The following is a 16,885-nucleotide window of genomic DNA, read 5'->3' as shown; positions in this document are numbered from 1 at the left end:
TAACTTTAATTTGATCCTCTCATACCTGGCCTATTTATTTTGAAGATAAACACTTCAAAAATAAAGATCTCTGTAAAGGTTATTATTCTACAAGCCAAGAGGTGGCGCTGCAGGTCTGTGTCAACATAATCTTTGGTCAACTGACTTTTCTGCTTTTTAATGGTAATAGAATATCTATGCCTCTGTGGTTCTTCAGTTTGAAATACATAGTTCGATTGAATAGCCTTATAGCCCTTCAATTGGTATAACATGTTAGATTCCTGCAAATGAATCTGAATGTGGAGGAGAAGATAGTCACAACTCTCCCACAAGAATGTACAAAAGGAAAAGTTTAACTCGTATATTTTCTTGGGGATGTTAAAAGGGAAAATCTGTGTACATAAAAAGTCATCATCCCATCTTAGAATATAATCTGATTCCAAACATGCTATGTTGGAGACCAGGAAAAGACTTAAAACTAATGATTCTGATGACTCATTCAAATTCCAAATGTGTGATGCTACAATTTTTAATAAAAAAAAAAATCAAAACAGGGCCGTAGTGATAACACAGTGGGTAAGGCACTTGCCTTACATTCAGCTGACCCAGGTTCGATTCCCAGAATCCTATATGATCCATATGTGTACTGCCAGGATTGCCATCAGTTATTACCAATTACAATCAGTAATTCCTGACTCTGCATCCACAAGTAATCCCAAAGTATCACTAAGTGTGACCCCAAAAGTAAAATAAAATAAAATAAAATAAAATAAGAATCATAATATTTCCTTCTAGTTGTGATGTCTTTGATGATAACTTAATCCAGGTAAATTTATATTACAGATGAAATAGAGATTTCAAAATGTTAGAAATTTCCTAAGGGACCATGAATAGCAGATCCCATAGTATAATTGACATCTGATCCAAGTTCACACTAGCTCATTGAGAGTAAGCCCTAGATTCAAGAAAACCTCTAAGTCTCAATTTTCCCATTTAATGAAATCAATGTATGTCTATCTATCCTCTATCTATTTATCTATCTGTCTATCTATCTATCGATCTATTTATCTATCTATCATCTCATTTTTGTAGTTTACAAACTCTTACATTTATTATTCATCACCATAGGTAACACATACTCAAAACTACCTATATAATATCACTGTCACTGTCACTGTTATCCCGTTGCTCATTGATTTGCTGGAGCGGGCACCAGTAACATCTCCATTGTGAGACTTGTTGTTACTGGTTTTTGGCATATCGAATACACCACGGGTAGCTTGCCAGGCTCTGCCGTGCGGGCTAGATACTCTCAGTAGCTTGCTGGTCTCTCCAAGAGGGACGGAGGAATCAAACCAGGGTTGGCTGCGTGCAAGGCAAGTGCCTTACCTGCTATGCTATCGGTCCAGCCCTTACATAATATAATACAGTATAATAAATAAGCTTTATTTTGAATTCAGTGACACTATCTGATAGACACTCTTTTATGACATACTCTAAATATCTTGGACATGCTATACTGTATAAAGGACTTGTCTTGAATTCCTTTACTCAAGATCAATCAACCAACAAAGAACACAGATGCTTGGGCCTTTAATCTGCAGAGGAGCAGATCAGCTAGACTTGCAGGGAGAGAATGAGTAAACATCTGCTTTTCTTCTCTGTCTCTTAGAATTGGGCATCTTTGGGGAACTCCTAACACTTACTTGTTCCAATGAAGACTTAACGCTATTCTCCAAAAGGGACTACTTCTGACCTCCCTTTTGCCTCTGACTTTTAGCCTCAACAATCCCTTTGAGCCCAGAGAGATAGGAACAAAACGCATCCTTACTCAGATGAATCTGTCTGCTTTCCACATTGCTCCGGTCCAGGAATGTTAAGGAGCATGTACTGAGGATCTGGAGTAGTGAATCAGTCTGTCACTATCTTTCTCTGCTTCCTCCCAGAGAATAAGGTCTCTGTGAGAAGTTCCTGTAAAATGTAGTGGAGAAAGAGGAAATTTATTTTCCGAGTGTCAATTAATAATGATAGCATCTGATACAATACAGCAAGCCTATTTCTCCACTTCCCGCAACTTCGATGACAGATACTAGTAATTTATTTTCCAGTAGAGAAAATGGAGATTCTGATAGTCTTCATTATTTGTCCAAAGTCATTAATAGGTAACTAGTGCACTGGCTGCAAGTGACTCATACTTCTATAAATGGTAGAATGAGGATTCAGCTTCAACTATGTTTGACATAGCTGCTAGAGTTTTCTGCCTGAGTTGACTTAAATATATAACTGTATCCTGAAACATAATGACCTAAAGAACTAAAAAAAAAAATTAATCCTAAACCTAGCTATCTTAAGCTAAACCATAACTCCAAAGATGAATTATTTTATTCATATATTTCTTTTAGACACTGCTGTATTCTCAATAAAAGGACATATAGGAATTTAAATGCATAAAAGAAATGCAGTGCACAGCCCCCATTGTTGCAATACAAAGAGCTTTTTAAATTCAGACATCTGGGCCTAGGAAACCTGAGTGAGGGATCCAGCTTCAAGGCTGGGGCACCAGAAGCAGAGTAAAGTCAGACATGTGAAATTTGAATCCTGGATTTTTCTACTCAGTGGAGAATCATTTTTCTAAATTTGTTCCTGAGCTCACAAGGAAAACATCGAAACAGCCTTTTCATCTTCCACGTCCTGTGCACCTGGGAAAGTGTCACACAGATTATGAATGTTGATATTGCAAGAAAGAAAAATGGTGATGATCTTTCAACTCAGATGTGAATTTTTATCTGGGCAATTTAGTTCCAAGATTTCTTCTGTTTCCCTAACAGATAAATTCTGAGTCAAGAATGTTAATGATTATGAGAATGTAACTGAAAACACCTATCAGCTGGAGGTACTGGGTTTTTATTTTTTTTCCATGTATCAATAAGGAGTGATGTAGGAAAACTCTGCCATCTCCTTAATGGGTTGAAGGTATCCATGTTGAAATTTGCAACATTTTCAGCACTGTCTTAAAATCTGGGACTAAGAGGGCTGCCCAAAATTTGGAGCCATGTTTACACTCATCTTGGGAAGAAAGGGGAAGGCTAGTATGCCTTTTGTCTGTCTTTTCTACTAGAGAGTAAAAACTTCTGGGAGACATGAGGGCAGATTTCTTCTTACCTTTCACTAATCAGAATTGAGTGAGAAGGCTTCCCTTAAGGATGGGTAGATTGAGCATTAAATAAAACGTGACAAGGAGAAAGAGTATTTTGCGGAAACCTGCAACATTTACTACCATGTGAGAATGACTCTGAAGTTCAGTGCCTGGGATGAGAAGAGGCACATGTGATGTTTTCTATGTAGTTCTTAAAAACCTCAAAGTACGTATAGATTAACATTTATCCGTTAAATTCTCCAAATATTTATTAAGCACTATGTTAGAACTTGAAAACTACAGGTAGAGTTCTGTGGATGCAGAGGTTAAACTTAACCACTAACAATGTCCTTCCACCTAGGTCTTAAGGTTGATCAGCTGATGTAATGACTCCATTAGGTGTCTAATAGCCTAGAGCTGGCCAGGTAAAGTGATGAGAAAGAATAATTCTGTATGTGTAGCGATGCCAAAAGCAGGCTCAATACCTATCTACCTCATAGATCTTCTTCTGCCTTTCTAAGCAAATGCCTGAACTCTGGTAGAGATTAAAAGACATTTCAATTCTTCTCTGATTTCATCGCTCACTTATCTCCTAGTTTTTTTTCAATGGGAGAAGAAGTACTAGTATACTTATTTAGAGCTTATAATGATTGAGTGCATGACATCTAAAGGAAATAGAGGGACCAGACTGATAGTACATTGGATAAGGGAGTCGCCTTCCATGCAGCTGACCTGGCTTCAATCCCTGGCACTCATCCTGATTCCCTCAGCCCTCCAGGTGTGATATCTGTCTTCAGAGACAGGAATAAGCCCTGAGAACCACCATATGTGGCCCCCAAATAAGCAAAAATAAAAAATAAAAACTCAAAGGAAACAGAAAAAGTATTTTTAATAGGTTCTGAAAATGAAATGTAGGATGTTTTCTGCCCACTTAGGGTATATGGATGTGTGCTGAATTTTAAGTCAGATATTTAGTGTAGATCTGGCCATGCAATTCTCATATATTTAATTTCTATCCTCTGTATGATGATACAAACCATATACAATTCTTTATTTGGATGGGGGCTTTGAGTAACAGTGATGCTCAGAGATCACTCTTGTTGGTGCTCATGGGACTGTATGGGTTGTCAGAAATCAAATTAGGGTTGGCCACATGCAAAATAAGCACCTTAGCCTTATATTCTTTTTTCTAAGGATATACTTTTATCTTAAAGGGTATGAGTCAATTCAGACTTTAAAAATATAGAGTTTTCCACAATCGTTAGTAAGTTCTTACATATTTATTAGTAAATTAAGCTCAGTTTCTTTTCTTCTACTATTCATTGTGGACATAACTTTGTTAGGAATCCCCAAAAGAGAAGACTGAGATATAATGAAAAAGTAGAGAGTTCACATTTCTTGGAAAATAATAACAATATAATCCTAGACCCTTTATCATCATTCCAAGTTAATTTGTACAGAGAACTTAATAGGAACATGTAGTCTTAGGAATCTTGGTGCAAGCACATCTAATAGTCCAGTCATAACTTGTCTCTAGAACTGAGTTTACATAGGAGTGGGTATCTGAGCATAGTATCCAATACCCTTGGTGTGAAGTGAGCTCTCTGAGATGGGTGTGGTATTGGGTGATATATTTATAAAGTGTATAATTAAAAATATTGTGAATCTGGTACCTCAATAAAAATGGTTTTAAAAATAGACATACCACCTTGCTATTGGTGCATAAAGTGCATATAGATGGGTATTAGTAAAGTTATGACTCTTATTTCACTAAAGTTCATGAGTCCTCAGGATTCAAAATCATTTTTGAATGTCTGATATAACACAGTAAAAACTCTTAACTCTTAATGCTATTTAGTAACAATATCAACCACTGTTGACTGAGTATCTGCTATTTATACAAGCTATGTTAAGTGTGATGTATTTACTGCATTTTGTAAAAATCACACTACTAATGTCATCCATACCTCTACCACCACAACATTGTGTTCTCTCATTGTACTATAAGATGGTCTTGAAAACTTATAAGTCATAAGATTCAATGAACTTAGATATTCTTGGGAAATCCTAATGATCAATAGGTAAATAGAAATATAATGACACTTTGAATTACATATACCCTACCCAGTAACCTTGACTAACCTACTAACCTAAAGCAAAAATTATACTACTGAATATATTTTTCTTAGTGTTACTCAAAAATATCACCATCCATGCTTATACTCATAAGTACCTCTTTTTAAAATTGCATTTCACTTGCAAATGTTTTTTCTATATTATGCTCATTTTTCATGCTCACATTAATATATCATCTCCTATAAAAATAGTTCTTTGATATCCCATTCACAGAATTATTTCCTGGAAATTTCTTATATTTAAGGTACCTAACTTCCAAAGAATAGTTCTTAATTTAGTATGAGTGAAAAATTTAGTGTGAGATTAAAATACTACCATGCCAATGTGAAATTGGCATTAAATTTTTTGTCACCGCAGTTGACATGACTTTGCAGGGTTGTTTATTTTCTAGGAATAATTTTCTTAGGAAAGATAAAACTGTAAACTAATAGCCTCACTGTTTGCTGGAAGAAATTCCCACAGATCAATTTGTCAGAAAAAAGAGTCTTGTGTCAGCAAACAAGTTGTTTAACAACAACAACAACAAAGTGGCAAATGGACAAAATTCAACACATACTCAAAGCCTCTTACTGATAACCATTTCTAAACAGAGTGAACTCTATTCTAGTCAGTTACCTACCTTGGAAACCAACCTTAAACTACATAAGTGATCTCAAAGTCCTACAAATTTTCTTCTTGGATTTGTCCTTCTGAATTGCTTCTAAGTCCTTCAGAGTGGTTCGTTCGAATCACAGAGTACTAAAATAAGCTTACTTTTACTTTATTAAGAGCTATTACAGGGGCTGGAGCGATAGCACAGCGGGGAGGGTGTTTGCCTTGCAAGCGGCCGACCCGGGTTCGATTCCCAGCATCCCATATGGTCCCCTGAGCACCACCAGGGGTAATTCCTGAGTGCAAAGCCAGGAATGACCCCTGTGCATCACCGGGTGTGACCCAAAAAAAAGCAAAAAAAAAAAAAAAAAAGAGCTATTACATAATATTTTGAGAAATTCAACCCTGATGTCCAATATATTTTATAACACAATACAAATGGAGACTGCTATTGACCAGAAGCTGAAGTAAATCGAAAAAGAGAAGAAAGATTTCTCTTAGCCTGTAAAGGGAAAAAGGAATTTTGAATGACAAGTATAATCATCAAACTTTATTTGCAGAAAGGAAGAATCATTTTAGTGTACGAAGACCGATCTCTTAGGTCTTGTCCCAACTAAGAATACTTCTAGTGAGTATGGGAATTGATAGCAGTAGAGAGACTAAGGAAACAGCAGAGTGCCCAGAAAGTGCCACATTATCCCACAGTTTGAAAGTGAGATGAGCAATATATTCTTGACATGTCTTTCAGAGTTCTGAAGCAGACTTTCTGAGACAGCTAGTCTCAAGAAGAGAATCGAAAGAAATATAACATTGTCCATGGATAAGATTCGGCATTGAGAGTCATGGGTCTGCCGGGTCTGTTGGATGATGTACTGAGGATGCAGTTAGCTGTGTGAGCTGACAGCTGGAAACTGAATGGCAAAAGCACAATCTTAGTAGGAGTCAGCATAGATGACAACCAAAGACAAGACTCACCTTACATGAAGTTGTTATCCTATTCAAATATATGCCTATGGTAATTAGATGTAAAACTAAGTTTGAATACAAAGATGTGGGTGTGGGTGAATAAATGAAACGTAATGTTGAAGTATAAAATTCATCAAACTGACTACATTTAAAATTTCTGCCACTGGTAAATGTGAGTTCAACTGGACGTTGATTTCACTGATGAAAATATTAAAGCTACTGCATCGTCCGGGTGCTCCGTCGCTGCCGAGTGCGCACGGCCCTTTCCGTCCAGATGCTGGAGGAGACGCAGACGCAGGACCAGCCCATGGAGGAGGAGGAGGTGGAGACGTTCGCCTTCCAGGCAGAGATCGCGCAGCTCTTGTCCCTGATCGTCAACACTTTCTACTCCAACAAAGAGATCTTCCTGCGGGAGCTCATCTCCAACTCGTCTGACGCGCTGGATAAGATCCGCTACGAGAGCCTGACGGACCCCAGCAAGCTGGACTCGGGGAAGGAGCTGCACATCAACCTCCTCCCCAACAAGCAGGACCGCACGCTCACCATCGTGGGCACGGGCATCGGCATGACCAAGGCTGACTTCATCAATAACCTGGGCACCATCGCCACGTCCGGCACCAAGGCCTTCATGGGGGCGCTGCAGGCAGGCGAAGACATCTCCATGATCGGCCAGTTTGGGGTCGGCTTTTATTCGGCCTACTTGGTGGCAGAGAAGGTGACGGTCATCACCAAGCACAATGTATGCCTGGGAGTCCTCTGCAGGCGGCTCCTTCACGGTCCGGACCGACGTAGGTGAACCTATGGGCCAGGGGACAAAGGTCATTCTTCATCTGAAAGAGGACCGGACCGAGTACTTGGAGGAGAGGAGGATCAAGGAGATCGTCAAGAAACACTCCCAGTTCATCGGCTACCCCATGACTCTCTTCGTGGGGAAGGAACGTGACAAAGAGGTCAGTGACGATGAGGCTAAAGAGAAAGAAGACAAAGAGGAGGAGAAAGAAGAGGAGGAAAAGGAGTCAGATGACAAGCCTGAGATCGAAGATGTTGGGTCTGATGAAGAGGAGGAGGAGGAAAAGAAGGAAGGTGACAAGAAGAAGAAAAAGATCAAGGAGAAGTACATCGATCAAGAAGAAGTCAACAAAACGAAGCCTATTTGGACCCGGAACCCAGATGATATCACTAATGAGGAGTTCGGCGAGTTCTACAAGAGCCTGACCAACGACTGGGAGGACCACCTGGCAGTGAAGCACTTCTCCGTCGAGGGCCAGTTGGAGTTCAGAGCCCTGCTTTTCGTCCCGAGACGCGCTCCCTTTGACCTTTTTGAAAACCGATAGAAAAAGAACAACATTAAGCTGTACGTTCGCAGGGTTTTCATCACGGATAACTGTGAAGAGCTGATCCCCGAGTACCTGAATTTCATTAGAGGTGTGGTGGATTCCGAGGATCTCCCTTTAAATATTTCCCGGGAGATGCTGCAACAAAGCAAAATTTTGAAAGTTATTAGAAAGAATCTGGTTAAAAAATGCTTAGAACTCTTCACTGAACTCGCAGAGGATAAGGAAAACTACAAAACATTTTATGAACAATTCTCTAAAAACATTAAGCTTGGAATCCCTGAGGATTCTCAGAACAGGAAGAAGCTCTCCGAGCTGCTGAGATACACCTCTGCCTCTGGTGACCAGACGGTTTCTCTCAAGGATTACTGCACACGCATGAAGGAGAATCAGAAACACATCTACTACATCACAGGTGAGACCAAGGACCAAGTGGCCAACTCTGCGTTTGTGGAGCAGCTCCGGAAGCACGGCCTGGAGGTGATCTATATGATTGAGCCCATCGACGAGTACTGCGTCCAGCAGCTCAAAGAGTTTGAGGGCAAAACCCTGGTGTCTGTCACCAAAGAGGGCTTGGAGCTTCCGGAAGATGAAGAGGAGAAAAAGAAGCAGGAGGAGAAAAAGACAAAATTTGAAAATCTTTGCAAGATCATGAAGGACATCCTGGAGAAGAAAGTGGAAAAGGTGGTTGTCTCCAACCGACAGGTGACGTCCCCCTGCTGCATTGTCACGAGCACATACGGCTGGACAGCGAACATGCAAAGAATCATGAAAGCTCAGGCCCTGAGAGACAACTCCACCATGGGCTACATGGCAGCCAAAAAGCACCTGGAGATCAACCCCCACCACTCGATCATCAAGACCCTGCGGCAGAAGGCCGAGGCCGACAAGAACGACAAGTCTGTGAAGGTCCTGGTGATCCTGCTGTACGAGACGGCGCTGCTGTCCTCGGGCTTCAGCCTGGAGCACCCCCAGACCCACGCCAACAGAATCTACAGGATGGTCAAGCTCGGGCTCGGTATCGACGAAGATGAGCCCGCTGCCGACGAGAGCAGCCCCGCGGTCACCGGGGAGATGCCCCCCTCGAGGGGGATGATGACAGCTCCCACAGGGAGGAAGTGGACTGAGCCTGCCCACCGCGTGCCCCTCCCTTCCCTCCGCCATAGGTCTCCAATGACTTTCCTTTATTTTTGTTAAAATTTAAAAAAAACTGTACGCATGACATAACTACTTAGGGAGAAGCTAAGATTTCTTTCTACTTCTAAGTGTGACCCCGTGGTGCATCCGCTGCTAGAGCAGAGCTAGTCCCTTTAGTTTTGTGTTGGCTTGTTCTAAGAGATGGTTGTAAGATGCATGTAACCTAGTGTTCATTTTGTGGTCTAAAGTGTTCAGTGATCGAGCAGATTGCTTAGTAGACCAAACCTTTTGTCACTGAAGTGTGGAGCTAAATCCATGATGCTTAAGGGGAGACACTTGCTAACCCAGCTCTCAGCTTTAGAACTTCCGGCGCCTGCCATCCTTGTAGTCGCAACTGCATGTCCCAGGCCTCTAGGAATGAGCCTTTCCCCGAGCCAGCCTGACGGGAGTGACCATCCATAGAGTATCCAAAGAAAAGCACCGTTTGGAGTAGTACGCTACTCGGCTCCCTTGGCGTGCTGTACAGCTGTTTCAGAGCTCAGCTGAGTTTGTCCGTGGAAATGCAGTGTCCTGCTTAACGGTCACAACAAATACAGAGGAATTAAAGGAAAAGTAAAAAAATAATAATAATAAATTAAAGCTGTCAGGGTCAGAGAGATAGTATATACAACAGGTGGGTCTTGCCTTGCATGCAACTGACTCAGATTCAATCCCTGGCACCCCATATGATCCTCTGAATCTGGCAGGAGTGATCTCTGGAGATCAGAGCCAGAAGTTAGCCCTGCACTCCATTGGGTATGCCCCCCCCACCAAACAAACAAGCAAAAAAAATATTGCAACTACCAAAATAATAAACTTGCATTTCCTTTAAATGTAAACACATGGGCTCTGATTGGATACCTATAATATAAGGAGAGAAAAACAATAGATAAGCCTCTGTGTACTGCTTAGGTTATCATATCTCAGTAGAGTTATCAGTGCTCTCCCATTTACAATGAATTTCATCCATCAGTCCCGTTTAGATCTCTTGTCCTTCAACTGTCATGGGCAAAGCAGCTACCTGTGCAAAATTATTAGTTTGTTAGACTTGTGGAAGACAGTGATATATAAATATATATATATATATATATATATATATATATATATATATATAGCATTTGCCTTGCACGCAGCCGACCAGAGTTTGATTCCTCCACCCCTCTCGGAGAGCCTAGGAAGCTACTGAGAGTATCTTGCCCGTATGGCAGAGCCTGGCAAGCTACCCATGGCTTATTAGATATGCCAAAAACAGTAACAAGTCTCACAATGGAGACATTACTGGTGCCCACTCAAGCAAATCGATGACCAATGGGATGACAGTGATTTGTATATATATATATATGTATATATATATGCATATATATGTATACACACATATGGGTTTGTGACAGGCTCCAATGAGGAGGGGAAAGGAGAGATTTAAATTCTTTTGAGAGTTGAAAATGCAAAAGCCAAATACACTCATTAAATTTATTTGTTTAGGTTTTGGGTCACACAAGGTGGTATTTGGGACTTACTCCTAGCTCCATGCTTAGGGATAACTTCTGGCATGATACAAGGGATTATATGTGGTGCCAGGAATCAGATATGGGTCAGCAGAATGTAATGCAGCTTCCCCACCCAGTCTCCAGTCAAACATTTCTATAATTCACGACTCCCTATCTATTCTAAATATCAGAATTCTCAAAAAACTTAAATTGATGTTGTGCACTTTCTTAACAAAATAAGCAAATTAAAATATATCCAGCTGTAGAATAGTACACACAAATAGAAATAATTACTGATACACAAATTAATTCTTAGGAAAAGAAAGAAACTAGACTTCTCTTATAAGCAAGGATGTATAAGACATACAAAATCTTTAGGGGTGATAAAAATGCTTTGTCTTAATTTTAATGATGTACTATGAGTGTATTTATATTAAAACACATCAAATTTTATATAGTACAATTAATTTATGAGGCGCTAGAGCGATAGCACAGCAGGTAGGGCATTTGCCTTGCACTCGGTCAACCCGGGTTTGATTCCCAGAATCCCATATGGTCCCCTAAGCAATGCCAGGAGTAATTCCTGAAAGCAGAGCCAGGAGTTAACCCCTATGCATCACTGGGTGTGACCAAAAAATAAAAATAATAATTTTTGATTTATGAAATATAAATTATTACCAATAAATTTTTTAAATTATCATTATTTATACTTCAAATGTCCCCACAGTCAACTACATCATTGATTAATTGATATGATTATATTAAAAGTGGTCTCTGATAAGGGTCAGGAGGATAGATCCATGATTTGGAAGCCTGCCTCATGTGCTGGGGGAGAAGGTAGTTGGGATGGAGAAGGGACCACTAAGACAATGATGGTTGGATGGATTGCTTGGAATGGGAAATGCATGCTGAAAGTAGACTAAGAACCAAACATGATGGCCTCTCAGTGTCTGTAATGCAAACTATGATGCCCAAAATTAGAGAGTAATAAGGAAGGTGCCTGCCACAGAGTAATAGGATGAGGTGGAGGTGGAGGGAGGGACACTGGGGACATTGGTGGTATAAAATGCGTACTGGTGGAGGGATGGATGTTTGATCATTGTATGACTGAAACTCAATCATGAAAGCTTTGTAACTGTATCTCATAGTAAGTCAATAAAAATAAATAAAAAATGTTCTCTGAGTAGGTGATCTCAGATAGAAATAACATTCTAATGTGTTCACAACAGATTTGGGGATGTTGCTTCAGAGGATTCATATTGACCAAGTAAAAAATTGAAGTTCAATTTTCATTTTCCTTTTCATTATGCCTAGTCAAGGACCCAAATTAAGGATAAGAACAACATAAGTTAAAGGCCAGTTATGAGAAATCAATAGAGTCATGATATCTAGCTATGTAAAAGGGTGTTAGACAGTCACTTGAATGTGTGGGAAAGGTTTGATTAGGATTTTATCCTCTAGTGTTCAGGATTAAGTTATGCTTGAAAGGAAAACACCAAGGGGATATCTTTTTTAATAAATAGGCCTACTATTGGGTATTGCCCATTCGGAATAACCTGAACAGATATATTTAGATCTTGGGTAACTGGAATCAAGCACCTTATTTATTATTAATACAGATATATTAACTCTGAATGTCACATGTAAATGAAACTTAATCCTATTGGTTTTCTAGTTTACAAAGACATCAGAAAGTTCTGATATAAAGTGAAATTTTCTATGAAATAGCACAAGTGCTTTCCAATTTTTATACTTTGAAACATATCACTGAGATAAGTCTATACATACCATTTAAAGACTAATAATGCAATGAATAATGTGGCACAATTACTGACTTAAGGGAAAGATCTTAATGATTTCTGTGTATTTATAATTGATTAGTTCCTTATACCATCTTTCTCTAAATTACCTAAATTAATTGCTAATCATGATTAATAATCAGAATTAATCGAGAAATGCACTTGTATTTTTCATTGTTTTTTATTTACATAGGTACCTATATGCAGTATATCATTTCATTTTATGTTTTAAAGTTTTTAAGCATTAAATCACAGTAATATATTCTTCCTTGTTTTTCCAGTGTTACATATTAGAGATTTATTTGTATTGATATGTATAGCTATAGCTCCTTTATTTCCATTCCTCCACAATAGTCTATAAATTACAATGCATTTATTCATGCTAAAATCTGTAGAGATTTACATTGCTTTCAGTTTTTGTCATAAGTAATGTCATTATGCATATTTTTATATCTCTCATCATAAAGTGTGTCAAGTTACCATCTCTAGAGGACAAATTGTTAGTTATATGATATGCATATGTTCAAATTTGTAATATTATATTACATAACATTCCTTATTTAGACTCCAACTATCAGTGTACACTATCTCTCATTAGCTCAATTTTTTGTCAATACTTGTTATAATTAAACTTTGTGTTTATCAATCAAATGATTTAACTTGGTGTATTGTTCTGGTTTTAGCTTAGCATTTTTGATTACTGAAAACATTTAGGGTCTTATTTTTGTGGCTCATGTATTTTTGCTTTTGCTTCTTTGAAATAATTTTTCTATATTATTTGCTCATTTTTATCTTTTTCTTGTTACTTTTAGGGTCTTTAGTACAGTATTAATCACAAAGCATATATATAGACATATGTACATACATATATCGATATATGTGTGTGTGTGTATGTGTGGCTTTCAGGCCACACCCAGGTATGCTCAGTATACTGCTGGCTCTGTGATCAGCAGTTACTCCTGGAAGTGTTCAGGGTCTACATCTAACCCTTCCGTATGCAAAGCATCGTGATAAGTCACCTGAGCTATCTCTTTGATTCATCAATTATATTTTATATGATAATTACTTTCTCACATCTTATAAGTTTTGTTTTCTTAAAGTATCAATGATACTCTTATGTATGGATTAGGGAGAAGATATCCCCTGACATGCACTAGAAAGAATAATATCATTTACATTGATATGTGTTAGTTTCTAGAACTTTTAGTTTCCAAAGTCTAATATATGCAGCAATTGACAACAGAGCTATGTTTGTGAAGTTTGCTCACCTTGTTTAAAAAATCTGATGTAATACAGAGTGTTCATTCATGAATGAAAAGTTATTATAGGTTTTGAAACACTTGTCAATCAGAGCTGAAACTTATTTGTGAGTATGTAGTAGAGGCAACTATTAAATAATTATTCAAAACCTGTGAAGCAAAATACTATGACCAGGATTTTATAGTTCAAAAGTTTATTTATACAGGTTTATAAATTACCTACTACCAAGAAGAAAAAATACTTCAAATGTAAATGTTTTTCAATATCAATGATCATTTATTTTACTCAAAATTATGCAACTTAGAACTCAGCAAGTTTTATCTACATGTGTTCTACGTGACAGTAGCTAGAACTGCATGAATGCTGAAGGGGATTTGATGCTTGGGAACACATTCACTCACGTGTCTGACAGCTGGTGGTTGACTACCCAGTTTAGGTACAGTTTTTGACTGTGATGATTGTAGGTGGTGCATGACTGCTTAGCATCCTTTGTAGTATAATGGCTGTCTTCTAAGAGAGAACTTCGAAGAATATAAAGGACAGAAATACATGGACTTTTCATGAAGTACCTTTGAGATCACACAAATCACTAACAGTATGTTCTGGATAAGGCAATTGATATGAACTCTACAGATTCCAAGGGAGAAAACAGACAGTCTCTGTGAAGGGTGTCACTTTCACCTTGTTGGAAAATAAAAACCGTGGAGATGGGATAAATCCTTGTGAAACATGATGTGTATCATCAGGCTATGAATGAAACGTGTCCATCTCTCCATACAGGTAAAACTACCAATTTATTAAACTGATAACTATTAGCTTTATTTGGAGAAATAGCCAAGTAATTTCATTTTAAATAGTCAAATTTGACATTAATGAGTTAGTTTTCTATGACTCACATTTGAAAAATATAAATTTAGAGACTAAAAAAAAAGGAAATGGGTAAACTAATAAAAACTATGAGCTACATTTCTAGTTTCTGTTATTATCAGAGAGACTTTAGATAGCATTAACCTTTGAACCACAGTTCAACACTGAGATTTCTTTTACTCTGAAATCGTTTTTACAAACACATGTTGATGACTGTTAACTTGGTATATTTCTCTACTTTCTTTTAAGGATATATTTGGGTGAGTCTTATCAGGTAGGACATTGTCAAAACTGCTGATAGGTGGAAATTTTAAATTCTACAATTCTTTACTTGTCTGAGAACCCCAAACTGGTTATGCAGTATCTTTATACTGGTGTTTGGAGAAACTTTTTGAATTAGCTGAGTAAAGAATATATTTAAGAAAACCTATACCATCCTCAGCTTTGCTAAATACATTTCTTCTTAGAGTGAAGGAGAATTTGAGAATATTTTACAAAAATAAGCAGTGATCTGGGCTAGAGTAGTAGAATACAATACAATAGAATACAAGGTACTTGTTTGCATGCAGTTGACCTGAGTTAAATCTCTAGCACTTGAGCCCACCTGGTACACTGAGGAGTGATTTCTGAGCACGGAGTCAGGACTAAGTCTGAGCACCACTGAACGTGTTCCCCCAAAAAATAAAAATAAAAACAATGATGATAATCAGTAGTGATCTTTCCTAATAATTCTAAGGAAAAATGAACCAGGCAGCTTTCCTGAGGATTGCAGGGGAGGGGCAGTGGACTTGGGATTTTATTTCAGTGACAGAGTCCTGACAAGTGAAGAGAATCATTTTTCCAATGAGGAGAATCATCTTAGTTCCTTTCAATCTAGATTACCGGTAATTTGGACCAGATAATTCTTCATTATAATGGGATGTCCTGTGTATTGCAGCCTGTTCAGGATCTCTATACTCCATGTGAATAGTAATCTGTTCTCTCTTTTAACAGCCAATATTTTCCTCAACTCTTCATAATTGTCAGCAGTAAAGCTTCTCTGGTAGGAACCACTGATTTTGTGTATCATGCTGAGATTTGGAAGATTGTCTATGCCTATTTTTCTCATGAGATAAACCAGAATTTAAAACATCCCTGTGATTTGTGACCATGTAAAACTGTGGGTTTTATCTATCCTGTGCTCAGTCTTCAAGGTAAGAGTATGTGAGATGTTACCTAGGAAGGGTTTTTTTGTTCAGATTGTTATTGTTAACTGTTGGCTGAATTTTAGCCTCCAGGGTAATTCCAATGTTCTTTCAGTGAGAAAAAAAACACTGCCTTAGAGAAAAGAAAACATCTCACTTTAAGTCCTAGTAGGCATGTGCTTACAAGACTACCACCTAGAACTCAACAAGAACAAACATTGTAAAGTCAGTCCCAGGTAGCAGAGAAGTTATTTTTATCTTTGTCCCCAACAGAAAGGTGTGATCTTTTTAAGATAGCATTTAGATCTGGAATGAAATAAAAAAGAGATCTTTGCAATTAATCTGACAAAAATAATGGAAAAATTGAAAAGCATAACCAAAAAGGGACAAAGATAGTATCAATTGTATCACTTGTCATCCCGTCGATCTTCAATTTGTTCGAGCGGGCACCAGTAGTGTCTCCATTTGTCTATGTCACGTGCTAGTGTAGCCCAATGATAACTGCTTGCTCCAGGAACACAAAGAGCTCCAAACTGTTCATTTAGGGTTTTGACGAAGAAGTCTGACCATCTCATTGGTGGGCGGCCATGTGGTATTTTGATGTCCTGTGGAATCCAGTCAGGACAGCTCTAGTCCAGCGGCTAGTCTCTGAATCACATTACATGTCCGGCCCATCTGATTTTTGATGCCTTGGCAAATGAGACAACGTCCCTGATTCTTGACCATCGACGGAGGTCAGGACTCTGGATTCCTTCTCTCACTTGAGTGAGATGTGATACTTCTAGCATAGCTCTTTCGATTTCTCTTTGGGATACCCGAATAGCGTTCTTATCCTGTTTGCATAGGGCCCAGGTCTCTGAGGCGTATGTTAGTGCAGGAAGAACAGTAGAATCAAAAAGATGTGCCCAGAGCTGGAGGTTCTTCATCCTCTTAACCACTTCTTTGACGCTCTCTTCCTCCTGTGCAGTTC

At 38.5% G+C, this 16,885-nt stretch overlaps 1 protein-coding gene across 1 annotated transcript; it reads left to right on the top strand.

Annotated features, from left to right (window-relative positions):
* The first annotated feature begins 7,066 nt into the window (after positions 1-7,066).
* Positions 7,067-9,269, top strand: LOC101544017 (heat shock protein HSP 90-alpha-like). Its single transcript, XM_055135393.1, is given in 3 exon segments — positions 7,067-7,546; positions 7,548-9,223; positions 9,226-9,269. Coding segments are annotated over 3 exon segments (2,184 nt in total). The 5' UTR covers positions 7,067-7,082.
* The last annotated feature ends 7,616 nt before the right edge of the window (positions 9,270-16,885 follow it).

Source organism: Sorex araneus, chromosome 4 (genome assembly GCF_027595985.1).
Source record: "Sorex araneus isolate mSorAra2 chromosome 4, mSorAra2.pri, whole genome shotgun sequence".
Taxonomy (NCBI): domain Eukaryota; kingdom Metazoa; phylum Chordata; class Mammalia; order Eulipotyphla; family Soricidae; genus Sorex; species Sorex araneus.
This window is presented reverse-complemented; position numbering and strand designations above follow the sequence as displayed.